Raw genomic sequence first — 26358 nt, forward strand, 5'->3', positions numbered from 1 at the left:
TTTAGAACTAACCAGTTGATAGCTCACCTGCCTCGGAATCTGAAGGTTCCACCCCAGAGACCCGAGCACAAAGCCTCGGGTGAAATGTGCCAATCGGATGGTCAACCACCTGCCCTCTCCAGCGGGCGTAGAAGTGGACAGCATAGTAGCACAGTGATTAGCACTGTTGCTTCACAGCGCCAGGGTCCCAGGTTCCATTCCCGGCTTGGGTCTGTGCGGGGTCTGCACGTTCTCCCCATGTCTACGTGAGTTTCCTCCGGGTGCTCCAGTTTCCTCCCACAAGTCCCGAAAGATGTGCTTGTTAGGCGAATTGGACATTCTGAATTTCCCCTCAGTGTACCTGAACAGGTGCCGGAATGTGGCGACGAGGGGCTTTTCACAGTAACTTCATTGCAGAGTTAATGTAAGCCTACTTGTGACAATAAAGATTATTAAAAAGATCCCATAGCAGCACTGGAAGAGGAGCTGGGGAGTTCCCATGGTGTCCGCGAGTGTTAGTATCAGCTCGACTTTAAAAAGCTTTTCACTCACAGCGCCGAGGTCCCAGGTTCGATCCCGGCTCTGGGTCACTGTCCGTGTGGAGTTTGCACATTCTCCCCGTGTTTGTGTGGGTTTCACCCTCATAACCCAAAGATGTGCAGGGTAGGAGGATTGGCCACACTAAATTGACCCTTAATTGGAAAAAAATGAATTGATTACTCTAAATTTATTTATTTAAAAAAATGAGATAAGGGCATCGCTGGCAAGTCCTGCATTCAGTAGCCACCTCTCATGGCCTTGCTCGGCCATTCAGAGGGCAGGTAAGAGTCAACCACATTGGGTCATCCAGTTGCGGCCATGGAGTGAGCGGTCGCACATTTGGTGGCTCCCACTCAAGGCAGATTTCCTTTGGTCTTTTCCCCACCCAAAGGGCAAAGTATTTGAGAGCCAGAGATGCAGGAACGCCTGGGGAAGGTTTTACTCCTCTGGAGTGGCTGGTGGATGGATCCACGGACTAGGAGTGGTGCTGGAAGGAAAGAGCTGCTGGAGCAGGAGGGACTTCATGGTGCGCCACAGGATAAGATGGCGGAAGGCGACGGGGGTGCGCTGCCTGCCCAGTGGTCAATGGAACAGTTGGTGGCGTTCCTCAACGCTAAGTTTCGTCAGCAGAGCAAAGAGGCCCTGGAAGACATAGCCAAGTTGGTGGAACCGCTGAGATCTGGGATTGAGCCAGTTGAGCAGAGGCTGAGGTCCCAGGGCCGGGCGATTCAGAAAGTGGGGGAGGCGGTGGGGCAGCAGTCGGAGGAGTTGACTTTGTTGGTGGCCGAGGTGAGGGTGATGCGGGAGACCCAGAAGAGGCTGAAGAAGAAGGTGGAGGGTTTGGAGAATCGCTCCAGCATGCCTGAAGGCATCGAAGATGCTGAGGCCGGCACGTACGCGGCCAGGATCTGGGGAAATTGATGGGGGAGGGGGCCTTTGACCGGGGGGGGGGGGGGGAGTGGAGGAGGGGCTCATTCAGCGACTGGGAGGCCCCAATTGGGTTGAGGGAGGTGATGGATGTCATGGGGACAGTGCAGGCAGGTAAGGCCTCGGGGAAGGATGGTTCCGAGGGTGGACCTGGGGCCACTCCTGGTGAGGGTGAATAATGAAGCCATGGAGAGGGGGGGAACGCCCAACTACATTGTCGCAGGCTTCCAGCTCTCTGATTTTAAAGAAGGCTAAGGACCCGGAGCAGTACGGGTCGTACCGTACGATATCACTGAACGGAGAAGACAAGCTGTTGGTGAAGATGTTGGCCTCATGAATCGTGGACTGCGTCCCAGGGGTGATAGGCGAAGGTCAAACGAGTTTCGTCAAGGGGAAGTAGTTGCCAGTGAACGTGAGGAGTCTGCTTAATGCAATCATGAAGCCTTCGGAGAGGCAGGAGGTGGAGGTAGTGGTGGCGATGGGGGCATAGCAAGCGTTTGAGCGGGTGGAGTGGGAGTGGAGTCGCTGAATGAGTGGAGGCGCTGGGGCGGTTTGGATTCGGGGCAGGGGTTTGTGGACTGGGCCCAGTTGCTGCAAGGACGCTGGTTGCAAGTGCCAATAAACCAAATGAGTTTGGGTCACTTTGGGCTGCATCGTGGGACCAGGCAGGGGTGCCCACTCTCCCCATTGCTCTTCGCCTTGAGGGCAAGGTTCAAATCAGTAAATAAGCTTCCGTCCCTCAGGGTTTCCCAAAGTCCTTTACAACCAATGGAATTATTTAGAAGTGTAGTTGCTGCAGCCAATTTTCACACAACCAGCTCCCACACACAACAATGTGATGATGACTACCTGATCTCTACTAGCAATGCTATTGAGGGATAAACATTGAGCAGGATATCAGAGAGAACTCCCCTGCTCGTCTCCAGAATATTGCTGTGGGATCTTTTACATCCACCTGAGAGAGCAGATGGGGCCTTGAGTTTACATCTCATGTGAAGATGGCACAGTGGAAAGTGTGGTGCATCCTCTGCACAGAGCAAAAACAGGAAAAACTCCCAGACAAATAAAGGGAAAAAAAGGTCTCTGGAAACATCCCCTTTGAGTCCTTCAGGTGATTAAACCCAGTCGAGGAGAGTGAGCAGTTGTTTGGAGATCACGAAGAGCTCATTCAAATACAGGCTGGGGAATATGTCACGCCAATTGCCACAATGCATGGTGGAATGCTATCTTAATCCCACTCCTGTTGTCATGGTTTCACAGAGCGTCCTCTCGTTTCATTTCTTTGCTCCAAGATGCTCGTCCCCCCATAGCCTGTCTGCCAACTACGTCCAGTTTCATTGCTGTACATTCAACCAGTGACAGCTTGATAGATACCGAAACGACTGTCAACGAAAAGTACAGCACAGGAACAGGCCCTTCAGCCCTCCAAGTCTGTGACAACCATGATGCCTGTCTAAACTAAAATCTTCTACACTTCCTGGGTCCGTATCCCTCTATTCCCATCCTATTCATATATTTGTCAAGATGCCCCTTAAACGTCACTATTGTCCCTGCTTCCACCACCTCCTCCGGCAGCGAGTTCCAGGCACCCACTACCCTCTTTGTAAAAAACTTGCCTCGTACATCTCCTCTAAACCTTGCCCCTCGCACCTTAAACCTATGCCCTTTTGTAATTGACCCCTCTACCCTGGGAAAAAGCCTCTGACTATCCACTCTGTCTATGCTCCTCATAATTTTGTTGACCTCTATCAGGTCGCCCCTCAACCTCCGTCATTCCAGTGAGAACAAACCGAGTTTATTCAACCTCTCCTCATAGCTAATGCCCTCCATACCAAGCAACATCCTGGCAAATCGCTTCTGCACCCTCTCTAAAGCCTCCACATCCTCTGGTAGTGCGGCGACCAAAATTGAACACTATACTCCAAGTGTGGCCTAACTAAGGTTCTATACAGCTGCAACATGACTTGCCAATTCTTGTACTCATTGCCCCGGCCAATGAAGGCAAGCATGCCGTATGCCTTCTTGACTACCTTCTCCACCTATGTTGCCCCTTTCAGTGACCTGTGGACCTGTCAACCTAGATCTCTCTAACTTTCAATACTCTTGAGGGTTCTAACCATTCACTGTATATTCCCTACCTGCATTAGACCTTCCAAAATGCATTACCTCACATTTGTCCGGATTAAACTCCATCTGCCAGCTCTCCGCCCAAGTCTCCAAACAATCAAAATCCTGCTGTATCCTCTGACAGTCCTCATCGCTATCTGCAATTCCACCAACCTTTGGTGAACCTTTGGTCAACAGATCAGAGATCACACACTGAGGGTAAAATCAGCAGCTTTGATGTGTGCAGATCAGGAAGGTCCCAGATCTGATCTTGGCAGGATCTGAAGTGAGTAGAATGAGATCTCACCACAGAGTCAGAGATCGCAGGTTGAGCTTCCACTCCAGAGCCTAGGCTGGCAGGAATCTTGTGTAAATTAATCAGTTGAGGACAGTTTTAGTCTCAGCTGTGATGCGCTACATAGTCGGATAGCCTGTTATTAGGTGCCACGTTTGCATCAACAGGCAGTCAGGAAACCTGTCAGGATACCCCAGTGCCTTTGGGAGGGGAACACGTCAGAAGATGGCTACACGAAGGAAGGTTGTCCATTTTTAGTTCACCCATTGGGAAGATGAGTCAATGGTTCCCCACATCCCCACCTTTCCCCCTACTGGAGAATCTCATCCCTACCAGGATTGATTAATAAATCAATGGCGGCACAGTAGCACAGTGGTTAGCACTGCTGCTTCACAGCACCAGGGGCCCAGATTCAATTCCGGCTTTGGGTCACTGTCTGAGCCAGGGCCGGGATTCGAACCCGGAACCTCAGCGCCGTGAGGCCGCAGTGCTAACCACTGCGCCACAGGCCGCCGATCCTGCTCCTTTTGAGGCTAAATACAGACTGGAAAAATCGTCCCGGTTGTGAAATATTTTGCTGTTACTTAGGAACGAGGCTGACAACATTATTACAGACGCAGTCCCGGCACATTGTGCTCCGTAACCGTTGACGATTGCTACACGTTGCTCATCACCTGCCCCCCCTCCCATCTGCCAGCCTCCAGCAGGAATACAAATGGTTGTCCAGGGTCTTGAGCTTACCAGCCACAGGGTCCTTGGTGGGGAACAGCTTTCTGTCGACTGTCACGGATATATCATAAAACACCTCCTCCTCATCCCTGTCTGCATCCAGCTGGGTAGACATCAGAAAGAAGTAATATTAGCTGCATTTCATATTTAATAATGTTGGCCACCTTGCACTGACAGTTCAGTTCCATGACTCGTATGATAAACATGATGTGGAACATACCTGAGGAAGGAGCAGTGCTCCGAAAGCTCGGGCGCGATTCTCCGCAAATGCGGAGAGTCGTAAAGGCTGCCGTGAAACTGGCCGTGTTTCACAGCAGCCTCCGCGCCCCCTCCCGGGACCCGATTCTCCGACCGTCGCTAAGCCCGCACGCCAAGGGTCACGGCGGCTGACGCGCACGATGACGTCAGCCGCGCATGCGCGGATTGGACGGCTCCAACCCGCGCATGCGCAGATGACGTCATCACGCATATGCGTCAAACCCGCGCATGCACGGGCCGTCATGCCCCTCAGCCGCCCCGTGGACTAATCCTGCGGGGCGGCGGAGGAACAAAGAGTGCGCGGGTTTCGGACCCGCTGCCCGCGATCGGTGCCCACCGATTGCGGGCCCATACCACCCTTGGCACGGCCGCACCTCGGCCGTGCTAATCGGTGCCATGGTTGTCGGGAACGGCACTTTGCGGCCGTTTTCACGAACGGTGAGAGCAGGTGTGTTTGCGTTCGTGAAAACGGCCGTAAAGGCCTGGGAACTCGGCCCATCGGATAGGGGAGAATCGCTGTTCGCCGTAAAAAAACGGCGAGCAGCGATTCGTGTCGTGGGGCGGCCGTGGGGGGGTGAGAATAGCGGGAGGTCGGGATAAATGTCGGGAAGGCCCTCCCGCTATTCTCCGACCCGTCGTGGGCAGCGGAGAATCGCGCCCCTCGTGTTTGAAACAAACCTGTTGAACTTTAACCTGGTGTTGTCAGACTTCTTACTCTTCGCATGATAAATGCAGATGCTTAAATTAATCAGCCAGACACTAGTTATCGGTGTCTGCATTCATCTGCACCATCCCCAGCATTAATTTGGTAAAATAAATTGAGAGTACCTGATTATGTTTTTTTCCAATTAAGGGGCAATTAAGCATCCACCTACCCTGCACATCTTTTTGAGTTGCGGGGGTGAGACACACGCAGACACGGAGAGAATGTGGCAACTCCACGCGGACAGTGACCTGGGACCAGGATCAAACCCAGGTCCTCGGCGCCGTGAGGCAGCAGTGCTAACCTCTGCGTCTCCTTGCTGTCCATCCTCAATACTATTAATGATGTAGCAGAAAAGGTCTTTCATTTGTGCTCAGAGGGTTATCTATCTAATTGTGTTGCTGGAGTCATCATAATTCGTTGACATCATCCTGAATCATAGAATCCATGTGAAACACCATCAATAATAGACGCCGAGTGATAAACGTAACTGAGGCTTTAATACACTGAACAGCAAGCCTCCAGCCTCTGGACACGAACTGGGTCCGGAGGCGGAGACTTGCCACTTTGATACAGAAGCCCCGAGGGGAGGAGCCACAGGCGGAGCCAGCCTGGACAAGCCCAGGCATGTACAATACAGCACAGTGAATATAATACAATAAACACAATAACGTGCTTTACCACACCATGCAACGCAGAAGGAGGCCATTCAACCCTTCGAGTCTGCACTGACCCTCTGAAAGAGCACCAAACCCAGGCCCACACCCCACCCTATCCCCGTAATCCCACCTAATATTTGGACACTAAGGGGCAATTTAGCATGGCCAATCCACCTAACCTGCACATCGTTGGACTGTGGGAGGAAACCAGAGCACCCGGAGGAAACCCAAGTCACCCGGAATTGAATCCGGGTCTCTGGCATTGGCAGGCAGCAGTGCTAACCACTGTGCCACCTGAATCACGAGTATTACTAAATTCTCAATTCGGAAAGAAGCCATCTATTTTATGTTGCTCCTGGTGTGAGGTCCTTATTGGAGCTATCTCTTCCAATCCCTACTCCCTGATCTTGTGCTCTGTATTTTAAGCACATTAATCACATTGAAGAGTTCCTTCTTACCACAACCAATTTGCATTTATTCACTAACATGGAAGCACTTGTACTTTGCTGGTTCCTCTCACAACCTTTTGGCAATTGAACACTTCTGTAAGATCTTCCTTAACCCTTGTCAGCACAGTCCTGACAACAGATCACGGCCCCGAATTACCTATGGACACTGAACTTCTAAGAAAGAAATGTTGTTGTAAGAAAACAATGTCCAAACAAAAACCGGCTGAGAATGCAAAGCAAACCCCTTGCTGGAAAATTACATCATGGATTATATTTGACCAACTAGCCCAGAGAGAATGGAGTGTTGCACCTTTGCAGACAAGTCACTGTAAAGGAAGATATGCAGTGCGAAAACTGCACTGTCATCTCCTGTGGAGGTAATAGAAGCTGAGTCCCATCTCAGCAGAAACCATCGCCTATGAGTTATATCCCAGACCGTGGACATGATGTGAGTTGAAACAAAGCAGTTCTGGGTGAATTACATGTTTGTGGTTTTTCCTTTTCCAGGAATACCCAAGATAAAGGGGTTAAAAACCCTGATCTCTGTGTGCTAATCTGGTTTTCTAGTTCTACTCTGCCAGTGTGTGAAGGTCACAGCTGAAGAACATCCAATAGACATCCATGCCTTTGCAGGTAAAAAGATCTCTCTCTCTCTGATTGCTGGAAGCAAGTTATAAGTCAGCAACTCCACAGTTGCTGAACAGGATAACTCCTTTCAGCTAACCTACTGAACCAAGAATCTACAAACTAACTGCTCAATTGCCAAAGTTGGCGCTACCCCGGAATCACCCAACTTAACGGCTGTAACCTTACGCCATCTACTTCTCATGGACAAGTCAAAGACTGATTTGGATATCTTTAACTTTAATTTTGGACTCACTTCTAATTTCTAATCTGTGAAATGAAAAATGAAATGAAAATTGCTTATTGTCACAAGTAGGCTTCAAACGAAGTTACTGTGAAAAGCCCCTAGTCGCCACATTCCGGCGCCTGTTCGGGGAGGCTGGCACGGGAATGTGTTGTGTTTCATTATTTTTCTCCTCGTGTGTTAGCAACTAATAAATTCACTTTCTTTAACAGAAGAATGCCTGGTAAAATGGTTCCTTTTAGAACATGAATTTATTTGGACTGGGAAAAGGTTTCTATGATGGAAGGGGTCCTCTTTAAATTAACCTTGTTACGATTAACCAAGGGGGTTGAATCCCTCATCACCTGGGAGCATAACAATTTGGGGGGTATCTCATCCAGCATCATAAATTGGGAGAATCCTGCCTTGGGACCAGTGCTATGCTGGTGACTACAGGCCCGGTTTACAGAACTTTAATGATCTTTAATTCATTAAACTTTAATTGCCACTATATCCTCTAACGACAGTAATGTCCTACCGAGTCTCTGTTGCATTGTTTCAGATTTCCTTTCTACACTGGAGATTTTGAAACAGTACTCCCACGATGGGCGACCCAGGTCATATATAGAATGGGTCACCGACCGAGCAAAATTCCTTTTACACTCTCCTATCTTTGGGCAGCCAAAGCATGGCATAGATACAGACCAAAACACCCTTTACATCATCACATCAAATGTTCCCAGGTTAGGCAAGCATGGATTAGATGCAGAGAGAACCTCCGTCTACACCCGCCCTTCAAATATTGCCAGGTTTGCTCAAACGTCGTTCGGAGAAGCCATTTTCCCCATTGTGCCGATCACAACTCCTAATTAAACCCACTGACCCACTTCCCCCTTCCCACCCCTCCAGTAGCCCTGTAGATTCCCCATTTCTTAGTATGTATCCAATTCATTTTGAAAGTTACGACTGAGCCTACATCTACCACACTTTCGGGATGTAAACTCCAACTCATTGTGAATTAATTTCTCCACATTCCTGTTTCTGGTTCCCATTTTAAATCTGTGCCCTCGAGTTAGCCTGCCAACGGAAACAATCTATTTCCATTTACTCCAGAAAAACGTATCATAATTTTAAACACCTCGATTAAATCCCCTTTAACTTTGTTCCCTTTAAAACAGAGATGAGGAGGAATTTCTTCAGCCAGAGGGTGGTGAATCTGTGGAACTCTTTGCCGCAGAAGGCTGTGGAGGCCAAATCACTGAGTGGCTTTAAGACAGAGATAGATAGATTCTTGATTAATAAGGGATCAGGGGTTATGGGGAGAAGGCAGGAGAATGGGGATGGATTAGCACACTGGGCTAAATAGCTGGCTTTTAAAGCAGGCCAGCAGCACGGGTTCAATTCCCGTACCAGCCTCCCCGAACAGGTACTGGAATGTGGCGACTGGGGTTTTTTCACAGTAACTTCATTTGAAGCCTATTTGTGACAATAAGCGATTTTATTTATTTTATGAGAAAAATATTAGCCATGGTTGAATGGCGGAGCGGACTCGATGGGCTGAGTGGGCTAATTCTGCTCCTCTGCCTTATGGTCTTCCCCTCAGAGAAGATGATCTCAATTACTTTCTGAAAGTCCCAGGCAAGCGATGACTCAGAAGCGACTGACTGTAGAAAACATTTGATTTATTCCCCTTACCATTTACACTCCTACTCCCCAAAGGGTCTCCCACTCCCGGCCCACACCCCGGCTGGCGCCCCCTCCCTCCCCCTCCTCATCTGGCTCGATCATACTCAGGAGAGGCCACAGGGGTTCTGAGGTTGCAGATCCCTGGGCCTCCTGTAAAGTTATAACACTTCCATTTCCATCGGGGCTGGTTTAGCACAGTGGGCTAAACAGCTGGCTTGGAATGTAGAACAAGGCCAGCAGCGCGGGTTCAATTCCCGTGCAGGTGCCGAAATGTGGTGACTGGCGGCTTATCACAGTAAGTTCATTGAAGCCTACTTGTGACAGTAAGTGATTATTATTATTTCTCCACCTGTCGGAATTGTTCATTTCTGCTACAACTCCAGTAAATCTCCTCTGTGCCCTTCCAAAAGATCTGTTTAGAAATAAACAGTGCCTCCATTGGAGGCAGTGGGAACAGCAGGTGCTGCCACCATCATTATTGATCAATTATGCTAAATTCAGTGTCGCCCCTGGTAGATTTTGGGATTGATCGCCCTCCTAATTCGCACTGGACACAATCCGCGCAGGGCGGCCACCCGATTGATCAGCAAGAGGAATATCATCCTGCTGGGTTGTCAGTGAGCAGGGCCGGGATTGACGATCAACGCTGACCCCACACTAACACCCCAGTGTGCTGGATCAAATTCTGCATCTGTGATGAATGGGTTAGCACACCAAAGGACTTGGAATGGTTGCATGAAGTATTTGTACAACCCAATAATTTTTAAATTCGCATTTTGGGAGCATTCATTCCCTTGTACCTGTTCCACCATTCAATGAGGTTCTGGCTGATATATAGTCCGGCTCCATCAAGCCACCATTGTCCCTCAGTACCAATGGCCAGCATAAATCTATCAATCTATCAATGTCTATTGTAAAATTGAGCTCGCATCTACTGCTCTTTATGGGACAGAGTTCCACACTTCTACCAGTCTGTGCATGAAGTAGTATGAGATCATGGCGGATCTGTTACTGAACTCAATCTACAGAGCTTAGTTTCATAATCCCTTAATATCTTTGGGCGGCACGGTAGCACAGTTATTAACACCGTTGCTTTACAGCGCCAGGGTCCCAGGTTCGATTCCCGGCTGGGTCACTGTCTGCGCGGAGTCTGCACGTTCTCCCCGTGTCTGCGTGGGTTTCCTCCGGGCGTTCCGGTTTCCTCCCACAAGTTCCAAAAGACGTGCTGTTAGGTCATTTGGACATTACGAATTCTCCCTCCGTGTACCCGAACAGGCGCCGGAATGTGGCGACTAGGGGCTTTTCACAGTAACTTCATTGCAGTGTTAATGTAAGCCTACTTGTGACAATAGCAAAGATTATTATTATCTGCCCAACAGTTTTTAAATTTTCAATTGATTCCTTAGCCTCAACATCTGGGTTTGTACTCGAGGCCTAGATAGAGTGGACATGGAGAAGATGTTTCCACTATGAGGAGAGACTAGAACCCAAGAGCACAGCCTCAGACTAAAGGGACGATCCTTTAAAACTAGGACGAGGATGACATTACCACCGTGCTAAATGGGATAGACTTTGAACAGATCCAGCAACTCAAGACGGGGCATCCATGAGGCGCTGTGGGCCATCAGCAGCAGCAGAATTGTATTCAACCACAATCTACAACCTCATGGCCCGGAATATCGGGTGACAGCAGAACTAGGGGACATAGCCTCAAAATAAGGGGAAGTAGATTTAGGACTGAGTTTAGGAGGAACCTCTTCACCCAAAGGGTTGTGAATCTATGGAATTCCTTGCCCAGTGAAGCAGTTGAGGCTCCTTCATTACATGTTTTTAAGGTAACGATAGATAGTTTTTTTTGAAGAATAAAGGGATTAAGGGTTATGGTGTTCGGGCCGGAAAGTGGAGCTGAGTCCACAAAAGATCAGCCATGATCTCATTGAATGGCGGAGCAGGCTCGAGGGGCCAGATGGCCTACTCCTGCTCCTAGTTCTTATGTTCTTATGTTCTAATATCCCCCACTCTATCATTATCACTCAGCCCTGGTTGAATGAAGAGTGCAGGAGAGCATGCCAGGAGCAACATCAGGCAGACCGACAAATGAGGTGTCAACCTGGTGAAGCTACAACACAGGACTACTTGTGTGCCAAACAGCATAAGCAGCAAGTAATAGAGTGAAGCAATTCCACAACGAACGCATCAGATCTAAGCTCTGCAGTCCTGCCACACCCAGCCGTGAATGGCGGTGGGCAATTAAACAACTCACTGGAGGAGGAGGCTCCACAAATATCCCCATCCACAGTGACGGAGGAGCCCAGCATATCAGTGCAAAAGACAAGGCTGAGGCATTCGCAACAATCTTCAGCCAGAAGTACCGAGTGGATGGTCCATCTCGGTCTCCTCCAGAGGTCCCCAGCATCACAGATGTCAGTCTTCAGCCAATACGACTCAATCCACGTGATATCAAGATACAGCAAAGGCTATGGACCCTGACAATATTCCTGCAATAGTGCTGAAGACACCCCTAGCCAAGCTGCTCCAGACAACACTGGCATCTACCCGGCAATATGGAAAATTGTCCAGGTGCGTCCTGTACGCAAGCAACAGGACAAATCCAACCTAGCCAATTACCGCCCTATCAGTCTACTCTCCATCATCAGCAAAGTGATGGGAGGAGTCATCAACAGTGCGATTAAGCAGCACTTACTCAGCAATAACCTGCTCACAGGTGGTCAGTTTGGGTTCCACCAGGGTCACTCAGCTCCTGACCTCATTACAACCTTGCTTCACACATGGACAAAAGAGCTGAATGCCAGAAATGAGGAGAGAGTTACTGCCCTTGACATCAAGGCAGCATTTGACCGAGTGTGGCATCAAGGAGACCTAGCTAAACTGGAGTCAATGTGAATCAGGGGGGAAACTCTCAGCTCCAGGACACCACTGCATGAGTTCCTCAGGGTAGGGTCCTAGGCCCAACCATCTTCAGCTGCTTCATCAATGACCCCCCCCCCCCTTACATCTTAAGGTCAGAAGTGGAGATGTTTTCAGATGACTGCACAATGTTCAGCACCATTCACAATTCCTCAGATAATGTGTCAAGTGAGTGTCCCTTTAAGAATGTTTAGTCTCTTATCATGTGACTAGTAGCCACATTGGGCTGTGGCTGTGAGGTGAGAGAGGGTTTCAGTTTAGTTTGACTGCTTTGGAGAAAGAAATGATTTTCTCGGTTTTCATTTTAAAAGCTGTTCCAGTGAAAAGCCCATTGTTTGTGGCAAACTGCCTTGGTAACTTTAAAGATAGAGTTGCTTTCCGGAAGGAGTTTGAATCTGCTGGTCGGAACTGGATCAGAATCTCAGGAAAAGGACCAGTCCCATTCAAGTGAGAATACAGTGTGCTGGGCCACGCCCTTGAAAATCGCTTTGGTTTAATTGGATTTTGTTATTGAATTGGAACAGCTAAGGGGGAATTCATTAAGTGTTACGTACATAGATTACTGTAGCTGTGTAGTGTATTTATGTTTGTAATTGATAAAAATGCTTGGCGTGATTTTATATACATATGTATGTTAACTACATTCTCAGAATGAACCTTGATTTGATTAAAGTGTCCAGGAAATCTGATGAATCACGCCTGCTGTGAAGGCTTTTATTCGCATCCTGGCCAAATTCAACATAAAGGTTGTAGGTCAGGTGAACTTTGGAGTTTCTGAGCCCTGGCCCAAACTGAACTGTACTAGCCATAATAATACTGTGGCTACCAGGACAGGTCAGGGCAGGTCAAAGGCTAGGAATCCCACGGTGAGTAACTCACCTCCTGATCCCCCCAAAACCTGTCCGCCATCTACAAGGCACAAGTCAGGAGTGTGATGGAATACTCTCCACTTGCCTGGATGAGTGCAGCTACAACAACACTCAAGAAGCTCGACACCATCCAGGACAGAGCAGCCCGTTTGATTGCTCGCCCTTCCTTAAACATTCAAACCCTCCACCACCGACGAACAGTCGCAGCTGTGTGTACCATCTACAAGATGCACTGCAGCAACTCACCAAGGTTCCTTCGACAGCACAACCTTTGCCAGCTAGAGGAACAAGAGCAGCAGATACCTGGGAACCCCACCACCTGGAGGATCCCCTCCAAGTCACTCACCACCCTGACTTGGAAATATACCGTTCCTTCGCTGTCATAGAATTTACAGTGCAGAAGGAGGCCATTCGGCCCATCGAGTCTGCACTGGCTCTTTGAAAGAGCACCCTACCCAAGCCCACACCTCCACCCTATCCCCATAACCCAGTAACCCCTCCCAACACTAAGGGCAATTTTGTATGGCCAATCCATCTAACCTGCACATCTTTGGACTGTGGGAGGAAACCGGAAAACGCGGAGGAAACCCACGCACACGGGGAGAACGTGCAGACTCCGCACAGACAGTGACCCAGCAACAGCGATTGTCGCTGGGGCAATATCCTGGAATGCCCTCCCTAACAGCTCAGTGGGTGTACCTCGTCTTCAAGGACTGCAATGGCTCAAGAAGGCAATTCACCACCACCTTCTGAAGGGCAACTAGGGATGGGCAATAAATGCTGGCCTAACCAGCGATGCCCACATCCCGTAAATTAAATTTAAAAAAATATATATATATAACTCGACTCCCGTCATAATTGTCCCATTGTGCCTGCTATCTGGATCAGGAGAGATGTGGCAGCGATTATGTCCCTCGACTTCACTCAATTAAAATCAGGAGGAAATTATCTAAACGCTAATTAGTGCAAAAGAGATGAATCCATCCCAAACCACATCTTTCCAGATTATAATTAGGTTAATCTGCAGCTAAATTAGCACAGGCCCCAGATAGCTGTTTTTAAAGGAAGAGTCTAGGCTAAGAAATCGCTTACTTGCCTATTTAAAATAATCAAGCATATAACAAGATTAGACGTCAGATCATTTAAGGGCGAAAGGGATACCAGTTATGCTGATAGAGTTCGATGTAAAGGCACAGGGTACGTCTCAGGTCAAATATAAGTAATCAGTTGGATGAAAAGGTCTGTTCCTACCCTGTAAATTCTCCAGCTACTTGCTAACCAACTTTTCTTTTCCAAGGCCCAAGATGGCCTCGCCCCCCAGGAAACTGTCCCAGTCTGAGTGACAGCAGTCAATCCACACGAGTGATACAGATGCACGAATTAGGAGCAGGAGGAGGCCATTCGGCCCCTCGAGCCTGCTCCGCCATTCAATAAGTTCATGGCTGATCTGATTGGAAATTCCATACCACCTCCCCCCCCCCCCCCCCTGTAATAACCTTCCCGAGGTCCACGGGGATAATCAAATCCCAATGGGAGTCGCGGAATACTAGCTTCCCTGCTTGCGGGTGGAGGCACGTCCATCTGGAACTCGACACCTTGCTCTGTAAGAGCCGGCCCAGGCTGGATGTCATAGACTATCATAGAATTTACAGTGCAGAAGGAGGCCATTCGGCCCATCGAGTCTGCACCGGCTCTTGGAAAGAGCACCCTACCCAAGGTCAACACCTCCACCCTATCCCCATAACCCAGAGTGGGGAGAGTTAGGAAGGGGTGGCTGTGAAAGGGATAGTAGATAGTCAGTTACATTTTATGTTCATTTAATTATGTACATAATGAAAGGTTGCTTGTGTTGTATAGTTACAAACCTGGTGACTATTGGGCTAAACTAAGAACCTTTAGTATTTTACATAAAATCTAATTTCAGCTGTGTTGCGACTTTGGGTCAAGTGGGGCTGGAATTGACTGCGCACTAGCCCAGCGTATCATAACAACATGGACCTGGCGACTTGCAGTGCGAGAAGTGGCAAGGTGGTAAACAGCCTCCAACATTTGCCACCAGAGTGCTGAGGGGGTCTTTCATAGGATGTGGGGGTCAGGGTGGCTTGGGTTAGGAAGGATGGGCTCAGGCTGGGGGCCCTTCCTGGGTTGGGCTTGTTTGGTTTCTCTCCCTACCTGCAGCCTTTAAGTTCTTTAAACAATATTTACAAACACTGTTGCTATGATTGGCAGTTCCTCACCACATCAAAAACAGCTAAGTGCTTGTTGGCATGAAAAAAAAGTGGGGAAACTATTTAGCTGCTTTTATATGGTGAGGAAGTGTCAATCAAAGCAGGAGTGTTTATGAACATTGTGCTCAGCATCAAAACAGGGTACATGAGATGCATTCAAGTGTGAAGGGAAAGATAGATCAACTATCCTTCAAGCATCTGTCTCTGGAGTAATAAAACTTTCAATTACTGACTAAAGCAATGCTTTGTTGTGTGAAATTGAATGGAATATTTGCATTTTAAAGGCTGTCAAGGGATTTGAAGTCCTTTGAAGAGCAGTTGTTTTTTGAGGAAACCTTGAATACTTGGAACAGCTGTTGTTTTAAACACTTTTGTCTGAGGCAACAGATGTTAGGGAAGGGTGAGTGAGAATGCACAATAGGGGTTAAACATTGGTGAGACATAGGATCTTGGTTAAAATATTTTGTTCAGTATTGTTCACCTTATTTCAGAAGGAAAGGCTTGCATTTGTGTAGCACCTTGCATGGCATTCAGAGGTTCCAAAGTGCTTGTAGGTCAGGTGAGTTTTGCATGGGACAACAAAAGGAGTTCATGCAGAGTTGCAAAGAAAACTAAAGCTTATCTTATTTAACTATGATGTACAGTTCCAGTATTTCCCCACTGAGTCTTCTGACTGTGCCTGACTGGCTGACTTTATTTATTAAGGATCACCCGTAAGAAGACACGTGTGGGTTATAATAGTGACCAAAACCTTGGTTAAAGATAGATGTTAACATAGAACATACAGTGCAGAAGGAGGCCATTCGGCCCATCGAGTCTGCACCGACCCACTTAAGCTCTCACTTCCACCCTATCCCTGTAACCCGATAACCCTTCCTCACCTTTTGGACACTAAGGGCAATTTATCATGGCCAATCCACCTAACCTGCACGTCTTTGGACTGTGGGAGGAAACTGGAGCACCCGGAGGAATCCCACGCAGAAATGGGGAGAATGTGCAGACTCCGCACAGACAGTGACCCAAGCCGGGAATCGAACCTGGGACCCTGGAGCTGTGAAGCCACAGTGCTAACCACTTGTGCTAGCGTGCTGCCATTAAGAAGTGTCTGGAAGGAGTAGAGCAAGGTGAAGAGGTGTCGGGAGGTTATTCCAGAACTTGGGGGCCTAGGCAACTGCAGGGGTAGCAATGGTAGAGAGATTAAAGTCGGAAATGCACAAGGAGCCAGAACTAGAGGAGCAAAGATGAAGGGGTTGGAGGAGATTGCAGGGATGGGGAGGAGCAAAGCCCGAGTGGGATTTGAAAACACAGATGGGAATTTTAAAATCAAGACCTTGTTTGAGCAGGAATCAATGCCTGTCAGCAAGGACAGAGGGTGATGGGGACTTGGTGCAAGTTAAGGCAGCAGCGATATTAGAAACCTGTTAGCACACAGCGACCTCTCCCAAACAGCAAGGAGATAATGAGCAGCTAATCGGTTTGAGGTTGATGGATTAATATTGGTTTCATGGCACCTGGGGAGAGCTCTCCTGCACTACTTGGAATTAATGTCTTGGGGGGATTCTGTTGCCAGAAGCTTTGGTTAAGATCGGAGAGTCCTCAAAGCAGCTGGAGTGACACAATTGCTGTTCAGCTATTCAGCTTCCCAGAAAATGAGTGAATATACAGACAAGAACAGCAAGCTCCCACTGACTGATATCACTGAAAAGTATATAATTTGAGCTCAATGAAATGAAAAATAGTTTTGATTACCCAACTTCCATTGCTTTACATCTGTTACATAGAACATACAGTGCAGAAGGAGGCCATTCGGCCCATTGAGTTTGCACCGACCCACTTAAGCCCTCACTTCCACCCTATCCCCATAACCCAATAATTCCTCCTAACCTAGGGCAATTTACCACCTAACCTGATGCGGCCAACAATTCACTCAGAGACACGAGTTGGAGTAAACTGTGGCTTTAATCGGCTTACAACTGAGCCTGCCTGTGACTGTGCTGAACTGAGGGCGGCCTCGCAGGACCGCAGCACTCCCTAAAGGGGGCGGAGCCAAGGGCAGAGCCCTGTACATGCTCCGCATCTCCCCCTGTGGGCAGAGCCACGCAACGGCTCACAGATGGAGCCCACAGGGACAACAGTAAGGTACAGTGTGAATTACCAGTTACACATTCACCACATAACCTGCACGTCTTTGGACTGTGGGAGGAAACCGGAGCACCCGGAGGAAACCCACGCAGACACGGGGAGAACGTGCCGACTCGGCACAGATAATGACCCAAGCCGGGAATCGAACCTGGGACCCTGGAGCTGTGAAGCAACTGTGCTAACCACTGTGCTACTGTGCTGCCCCACACAACTTTTGATTTTGTCCTAAACACCCAACAATAGCATCTTTTTATCTTTGCTCAGAGCATGCTGCCCAACGGGGTGAAACATTGGCCATCCGATAAGGACAGGATCAGTCTCGAGGCTGAGTGATGTTCCACACAGTCAAATACTTAACCACCACTAACAGTTCACCATAAATAGTGATCTTCCCTCAGCAACTTCAATCAACATTTCACATTTTTTTACATTCCCTAGTCCAACCATTCGGATCCATCCTCAAATATTTGATGACTGTGTAGCTGTTATGTTACTGTCGTGATAATCCAGTGATTGATAATCCAGGGGAATTCAAGTACAAATCACCAGCGTGACAGTTTGGCTTCAAGATAAAAGTGACAATGAAACTTCCTGGTCATAAAAACACAACGGCCGGGATTCCCCAATCCTGCGGCCAAGTTCTGACGCCGGCGTGAAAAGTGGCGTGAGCCAGTGCGGAGTCAACGGGCCTCAACTGGCTGGAATCCACCCCTTCCTAAGGGGCTAGTAGGGTGCTGGAGTGGCACCACGGTCTGCACGAGTTCACACATGCGTCTGGGTTCCTGTCTCCGCGCCGGCCCCCGGGCAATATGGCAGAGTCACACAGGGGCCCGACGCGGAGGAATGTAGACCCCCCAAGGAACCAGCCTGACCGCCAATCGGTAGGCCCTGATCGTGAGGCCACCGTGGAGGCCCCCCCCCACCGCGGTCGGATCCCCCCCCCCGCCCCCCCGACTAGGACAGCCCCCGCAGACAGAACTCCGAGGTACCGGCGGATGGGACCATACGTAACCCACGGCGACGGGATTCGGACCAACTCGGCGGGCACTCGGCGAGGCCCGGAGAATCGCTGGGGGACCACTTTCAATGGCCCCCAGCCGGCGCGATCCCGTGGCCGCCCAAACCTCGGGGAGCTGGTGTCTGGGCGGCGTGTCACGATTCCCGCACACCCCCCCCCCCCCCCCCCCCCCCCGGGCGCAGGGTTGGAGAATCAGGCTTCATCAATTTATTTTAGGGAAGAAAATCTGCCATCTTCACCTGGTCTGGCCTACATATGTTTGACTCTGCAATGGCCTAACAACCAAGGATGGGCAACAAATGTTAGCCTTACCAGGAATGAATTCTGGAGGGTCAATAAATAGGGCAGTAGGGAGGCAGAGAAGCCTTTTAAACTAAGCCGCAGAGGCAAGAGATCAAGTGTGCAAAGATATGGGGCTAGTTACGGCACATTTTGGGGGCACAGCTTGCAACCAGCATCTTTATTCCAGGGAGTGAATCTGCAAACCCTTTAGGAAATTAGGTCCCAGCAGCTCCCAACACACGATTCAAATGGATAGTCAAAATGATGATGGATTAGGAGAGAAAACGTTGGTTTTATATCCCGTTCGGGAGATTTAAAAAGCTAAGACTTACCGTAACAATCAGACCTCTTTCCTGGAAATACTTGACCAATGGGATGGTGTTTTGTTTGAAGGTTGTCAGTCGTCTCTGGATGGCTTTGGGATTGTCGTCAGGGCGGCCTTGCTGCAACGCCCGTTTTTCCAGCCGCTCTTTCAATTGGTGATTGGCGCAAGCAAGGAACACCACTAAATCTGGGGTGCAGATCTGTCAAATAAGATTAAAAAGGAGGGATAAAAGAATCATGCTGAAGGACCTGTACAAAGAACCAATCTTATAATGATATGTGGACAGATATGTAACTAAATGGTTAATCACAACACTTAGCTGTGACACTACCACTAGAGGGCACCAGCAGATCACACTATATAACTGAGCTCCCAAAGGATCTTGGGCTCTTTCCACGCAGGAGTAGTTAGATAGCAATCATGTAGCAGAGTCAGGTCACAGCCCAGCCACCATGTGTAGTTCAGATACAGTTTGTATAGTTATTTTTCATTACTTTATTCCTAGAGTTAGTTCCGTAAAGTGCCAAACTCATTTATTAGTTTTATCGATACTTAATAAATTTGTTTAATTTACATCCAAGACTCGTGTATTCTTCAAAATAATAATAGCTTATTGTCACAAGTAGGCTTCAATGAAGTTACTGTGATAAACCCCTCGTCGCCACATCCAGGCTCCTGTGCGGGGAGGCTGGTACGGGAATTGAACCCGCGCTGCTGGCCTTGTTCTGCATTACAAGCCAGCTGTTTAGCCCACTGTGCTAAACCAACCCCTACCAGATCATCTGCAACCAGTCACGACAGATATTACTTTAACCAACTATTCCAACATGGTACCAGGGGCAGCAATGTAATATCACAAATTTGACCAGAAGTAGGTAATTCATTCCCTCAGGCCTGTCCATTAGATCATGGCCAATCTGCACCTCAACCCCAAACTCCCAATCCAACAAAAACTGATAAATCTCAATCTTGGCAGCTCCAGCTGTCTCGACAGCCACATCCTCTTCAGAAGAGAGTTCTACATTCCCACTTTCCTTTGTTTGAAAAAAAATAAATTTGGAGTACCCAATTATTTTTTTCCAATTAAAGGGCAACTTTAGTGTGGCCAATCCACCTACCCTGCACATCTTTGGGTTGTGGGGCTGAAACCCACGCAGACATGGGGAAAATGTGCAAACTCTACACACACAGTGACCCGGGGCCGGGATCGAACCCGGGTCCTCAGCGTCATAGGTAGCAGTGCTAACCACTGCGCCACCGTGCCGCCCACCCACTTTCCTTTCTGGGGTAAAACCTATTCCCTTTCGAAAACAACCAGCTTTGATTTTAAGATGGTTTTGCATGAGCAAGCAAGTGCCAGAGACTCTGCGACCATCACTGTATCACGGTAACACAGTGGTTAGCACTGCTGCTTCACAGCACCAGGGTCCCAGGTTTGATTCCCGGCTTGGTGAATTCACCCGAGGAAGGAGCAGTGCTCCGAAAGCTAGTGATTCGAAACAAACATGTTGGACTTTAACCTGGTGATGTAAGACTCCTTACTGTGCTCACCCCAGTCCAATGCCAGGATCTCCACATCATGGCTACTTTTCTGCCCATTTGACCATCCCGTATATATCTTCCTATAATCCAAGATATTCAACCTCACTGTTAACCACCCGACCAATCTCATCTGCAAACTTACTGATCCTATCCCCCAGATAGTCATCTATGTTGTTTATATGAATGACAAACAATAGGGGGCCCAACATAAATCCCTGTGATACTCCACTGAGCACTGGCTCCCAGTCACTAATGCAGCCTTCTGTTATCACCCTCTGTCTCCTACAACTAAACCAATTTTAAATCCACCTTATCAAGTTACCCTGTATCCCATGTCTATTTCCATATTTATAAGTCTCTCATGTGGGAGCTTGTCAAAGGCTTTGCTGGAATATAAACTACATCAACTGCACTACCCTCACCTATATTTGTTAGGCATGACCTTCCTCTGACTATGCTGATCAAACTTTGCCCCTCCAAGTGGAGATTCTCTCTCTCAGAATTGTCTCCAATAATTTCCTTACACGTGGTCTGTAGTTCCCTGCCTTACCTCTATAACCGTTCTTAAATCGCGGGACCACATTTGCTGTTTTCCAGTCCTCTGGCACTTCTGTGAGGCCAGAGAGAAATTAAAAATTTGGGTCAGAGCCCCTGCAATCCCCTCCCTCACCTCCCACAGCATCCTGGGACACAATTCATCCGGACCTGGAGACTTGTCCGCTTTTAAGCCTGCCAACACCTTGTCACTCCTTATGTCCATTTGCTCAAGAACCTCACAGTCTCTCTCCCCGAGATCCATACCTACCTCTTCATTCTCTTGAGTGAACCTCCAACAGCCAAAATTTTTTGTGAGTGTCTTAGTTGATTTTAGTTCAGCAATGCAAACTCGCATCCTGTCACCAAGGTTGGTTACTTTGAATGTGAGTGGGGACCTATTCAATTGGGTCAGGGATTTTCTTACAGATTACCCTTGGCATGTTTTTGCGAATGGCTCTTTATTGGATGAACGTATTTTAAACATAAGCGTGCCTCAGGGCTGTGTCCGCACACCTGTTATTTTCCATACATAGAATTTATAGAATTTACAGTGCAGAAGGAGGCCATTCGGCCCATCGAGTCTGCACCGGCTCTTGGAAAGAGCACCCTACCCAAGCCCATACCTCCACCCTATCCCCATAACCCAGTAACCCCACCCAACACTAAGGGCAATTTTGGTAACTCAGGCCAATCCACCTAACCTGCACATCTTTGGACTGTGGGAGGAAACCGGAGCACCCAGAGGAAACCCACGCAGACACGGGGAGAACGTGCAGACTCCGCACAGACAGTGACCCAGCCGGGAATCGAACCTGGGACCCTGGAGCTGTGAAGCATTTGTGCTATCCACAATGCTACCGTGCTGCCCCTTCATACCAACGAGACCAACATCCCATACAGACCAACGAAATGAGAATCAAGGGAAGAAATACTTATTTATTTAAGTGTGCCGGTGGGATTATTTTTAAAAGATAAAATACAACCGAAGGAATTTACTTTGAACTGTTGCCACCTTTCAGAAACGGTGTCAATTGAGTGCTCTGCAGGTTAATGGAGATGAATCCAAAGATTAACTTTTAAATAGCAATACCTGAATATGTGTGAACCGCTGTATCCTAATGATCAGCCAGGAGAGGTTGTAGAGTGCTCAAGTATCTGGGAATATATATATAGACCGGATGCTAAGCTTCACAGGGAATACCGAGTATCTTTAAAAAGGTTAATCAGTGTCTGCTTTTAATTAGAAAACTGAAAGCATTTGGACTGAGTAAAGACATTTCAGAGAAAGTCGACAAACATTAGGCGGAGAGTATTTATTTTAACATTCAACATGACAGTCGGGTATGGTGAACTGAGTGCGCAATGCAAAGGTTAGCTGATTAGAATTGTCGGATTATAGGTCGACAGCAGACACAGCTCGATGATTTATTTAACAATGCAGTTCGGAGGGAAGCTCAGGCACTCATCGGTCATCAATCTCAGTCTTTATAGGGTGCGATCTACCTGCTACGGTGTGCCACAAAAAGCAGCGCGCCATGGCGCAATGTGGTCAGTCAATGACGGGAGACCCACTCCCGGGAGCTAATCCAGCTCGCCACGCCTTGCAAGGTCTAACGTGATCTCGCGAGATGGCGCGATGTGAAGCCCACCCATTGTGGACGAGATCACTTTTTGGCAAATCTGCGAATTAGAGCGAGACAGCTGGTCTTTCTGTAATGTGCAGTTTCTCTGAGGTAACTGAGGCGTTGGGAACTATCTCCTTCACCTTGGAGATCTTGGGCGAGCGCCGTTCAGTGCTGGTATCCACCAATGGGGACCAGATGGAATGTCACTCGTGGGGGTCTCCAGGGGATTGGAGGCTCCATGGTGCATGCCCTCTGGGCAGGATGGCACCCTGGCCTGGCACTGACGGCGCCATCCTGAGACCCTGGCACCTGGATGCCACCCTGGCACTGCCAAGGTGCCCAGGTGGCACTGCCAGGGTGCCAGGCTGATAGTGTCACAGTGCCAATGGGAATTTTATGCGTGGCAGTGATCGGGCCCAAGGGTGCCCTGTGAATGGTGAGCTGAGGTGTGGGACGGGGAAGGGCCCACTTATATAGGTGATTTGGTGCTTTGGAGGGGTTCGGGGGTTGAGAGATTGGGATGCCATTTAAAAATGACAACCTCCTCAGTGCAAGAAACAGGACTGAGCTAGCTTAGTGGTAAAAAAAACTGGGCGGCACGGACAAGTTGGGCCGAATGGCTTATGTTCATGCAGTAAACCTCTCTAAGTGTGGCCTCGGTCGCATGTTCCCTGTATCTAACCGGAGTTGCGTTAGATACCATTGTGTTTCTCGGCGCTGTGAGAGCACGCGGCTAAACGCGCTCGCAAAGGGATATAGTTTCCATTTGGCTCAATTGCACCCTATGAATCATAGAATTTAGAGTGCAGAATGAGGCCATTCGGCCCATCGGGTCTGCACTGGCCCTTGGAAGGAGCACCCCACCCAAGCCCACACCTCCACCCAATCCCCATAACCCCACCCAACCCTTTTTGGACACCAAGGGCACGTCTAGATCGAAGACTTCAGCTTAAAGCTAGACCGTTCATGGCTGATGCTCAGAACCACTTCTTCACATAAAAGGGTCGTGGAAATGTTTTTATCCAAAAAGCTGGCGAGGTTGGGGGTCAATTGAAAACGACAGAACTGAGATTACCACACGTTGCCATTGGTACCCAGTCCATTGCAAAGTTCATCAGGGAAACATAGAACATAGAACATTACAGCGCAGTACGGGCCCTTCGGCCCTCGATGTTGCGCCGACCTGTGAAACCATCTGAAGCCTATCTGACCTACACTATTCCATTTTCATCCATATGTCTATCCAGTGACCACTTAAATGCCCTTAAAGTTGGCGAGTCTACTACTGTTGCAGGCAGGGCATTCCACACCCCTACTACTCTCTGAGTAAAGAAACTGCCTCTGACATCTGTCCTATATCTCTCACCCCTCAATTTAAAGCTATGTCCCCTCGTGTTGGTCATCACCATCCGAGGAAAGAGACTCTCACTGTCCACCCTATCTAACCCTCTGACTATCTTATATGTCTCTATTAAGTCACCTCTCAGCCTTCTCCTCTCTAACGAAAACAACCTCAAGTCCCTGAGCCTTTCCTCGTAAGACCTTCCCTCCATACCAGGCAACATCCTAGTAAATCTCCTCTGAACCCTTTCCAAAGCTTCCACATCCTTCCTCTAATGTGGTGACCAGAACTGCACGCAGTACTCCAGGAGCGGCCGCACCAGAGTTATGCACAGCTGCAGCATGACCTTGTGGCTCCGAAACTCAATCCCCCTACTGATAAAGGCTAGCACACCATATGCCTTCTTAGCAGCCCTATTAACCTGGGTGGCAACTTTCAGGGATTTATGTACCTGGATGCCGAGATCTCTCTGTTCATCTACACTACCAAGAATCTTGCCATTAGCCCAGTACTCTGCATTCCTGTTACTCCTTCCAAATTGAACCACCTCACACTTTTCCGCATTAAACTCCATCTGCCACCTCTCAGCCCAGCTCTGCAGCTTATCTATGTCTGGCCGCACAAGAGTTATGTACAGCTGCAGCATGACCTTGTGGCTCCGAAACACAATCAAAGAAATACTCACACTGACGATATCATAACCTTCAAGGCTCAGATGAAAATCTCTTCATGGATCCGTGGTTTATATTGCAGAGAGACAGAGATTTACAGAATTTATTTGATTGGAATCTAGATTTCAGCAGAGATCTATTTTATACAACTTGTAAACCAGTTTATTTCACAGAATTTATTCAATTCCATGTTTATCTTCCTCTCTACCCACAGCAGCTTTTTAAACGTATTACTCCAATCTTCGTGATTGGAAGAATCATGCTGGGCCAGACCTCTCAATATTTACATACTTTCAAAAGAATATCAGACAAACTCGAAGTCTCAACTCAACGCATCACACAAGCTCACTACTCTCACATTGATTCTGTCTACACCTCCCGCTGCCTCAGGAAGGCAGACAGCATTATCAGAGACCCCTCCCACCCAGGCATTGCCTTCTTCCAGACCCTTCCATCAGGCAGAAGGTACAGAAGTCTGAAGACTCGCACATCCAGACATAGGAACAACTTCTTCCCCACAGCGACAAGACTCCTCAACGACTCCCCCTCGGACTGATCTGTTCCCTGTAAGAACACTATTCACAACGCCCTATGCTGCTCTTGCTCATGTATTTGCTTTGTTTGGCCTATTGTTCTGCACTGTAACCAATCACAGTTTGTCGATGTACCATTTGTCAATGTTCTCTGTCGATTATTCTATTTTTGTCTACTATGTACGTACTGTGTACGTTCCCTCGGCCGCAGAAAAATACTTTTCACTGTCCTTCGGAACATGTGACAATAAATCAAATCAAACAGAGAGAGAGGTAAACTCTTCATCATTGAGTATAGTCAAGACTGAGGTCAATAGATTTTTGGTCTCAGAGAATCGAGGATATGGGGAGTTGGCTAGAAGGTGTAGTTGATGCCTCGCTCCTGTTTCTTATGTTCCTATTGTTATGGGCCAGGGTTTAGAAAACTCCAAAGTATATCAAGGAGTTCACCCGAACTACAACTGTTTATCGACTTTGGTTACGGGGAGCACAAGGACCTGTCTTTCAGGTGTTATTCAACAGAGGCCTTAATCACTTTTAATCCAAAAAAAGCTTTATTTTATGAATTTAGTTAACATTTTTATAAACACACACAGTAAGCATTTTTCAACTACCAACATAAATACCCCACACAGGTACAGTATACCCCTTAATAAATTCTCCCCTTTAACTGTTCCAATTTAATAACAAGATCCCATAAACCAGAAACCCCTTTTCAAAGGTGTGGCCCAACACACGGCACTCTTACTATCTTTAAAACTTGGTATGTATACTTCTTGTTTCCTTTCCAAAACAGCAGGCTTGAATTCCTTCCAGAAAACAGTTATCACTTTTAAGTTATCAAGTAATCTGGAAACAGCTGTTAAACTGAAGCTAGAGAGACAGTCCAAAATGCTTCTCTTTCTGAGTAAAGCAGCCAAATGTGAAAACGAAAGCAAATAAAGTCAGAGCCACCAAAACAAGCCCCAAACCAAAACGAAAGTAAAACCAACACCCAGAGCCACAGCCCAGCCCCACTCACACAATGACATCACTGAAGCCATGTGATAAGACAAAAACACTTCTTAAAGGGACACTCCCATGGCACCATGATCTCAGGTGAGATCCCTGCAACGCTGAACACAGTAAGAGCTCCATA

The 26358-nt window shown here is 48.1% G+C and overlaps 1 protein-coding gene across 2 annotated transcripts in view; it reads right to left on the reverse strand.

Moving 5' to 3' along the window:
* Positions 1 to 26358, reverse strand: part of ak5 (adenylate kinase 5) — a 105844-nt gene that overhangs the window by 39414 nt on the left and 40072 nt on the right. For both annotated transcript variants that reach the window (XM_038793757.1, XM_038793758.1), the window contains exons 6-7: positions 18978 to 19169; positions 4589 to 4679 (exon numbers count right to left, since the gene is read on the reverse strand). In XM_038793757.1, the coding sequence (XP_038649685.1) occupies positions 4589 to 4679; positions 18978 to 19169 (283 nt within the window). The remainder of the gene's footprint in view (positions 1 to 4588; positions 4680 to 18977; positions 19170 to 26358) is intronic.

The sequence above is a fragment of the Scyliorhinus canicula genome, chromosome 4 (assembly GCF_902713615.1).
Source record: "Scyliorhinus canicula chromosome 4, sScyCan1.1, whole genome shotgun sequence".
Classification (NCBI taxonomy): Eukaryota; Metazoa; Chordata; class Chondrichthyes; order Carcharhiniformes; family Scyliorhinidae; genus Scyliorhinus; species Scyliorhinus canicula.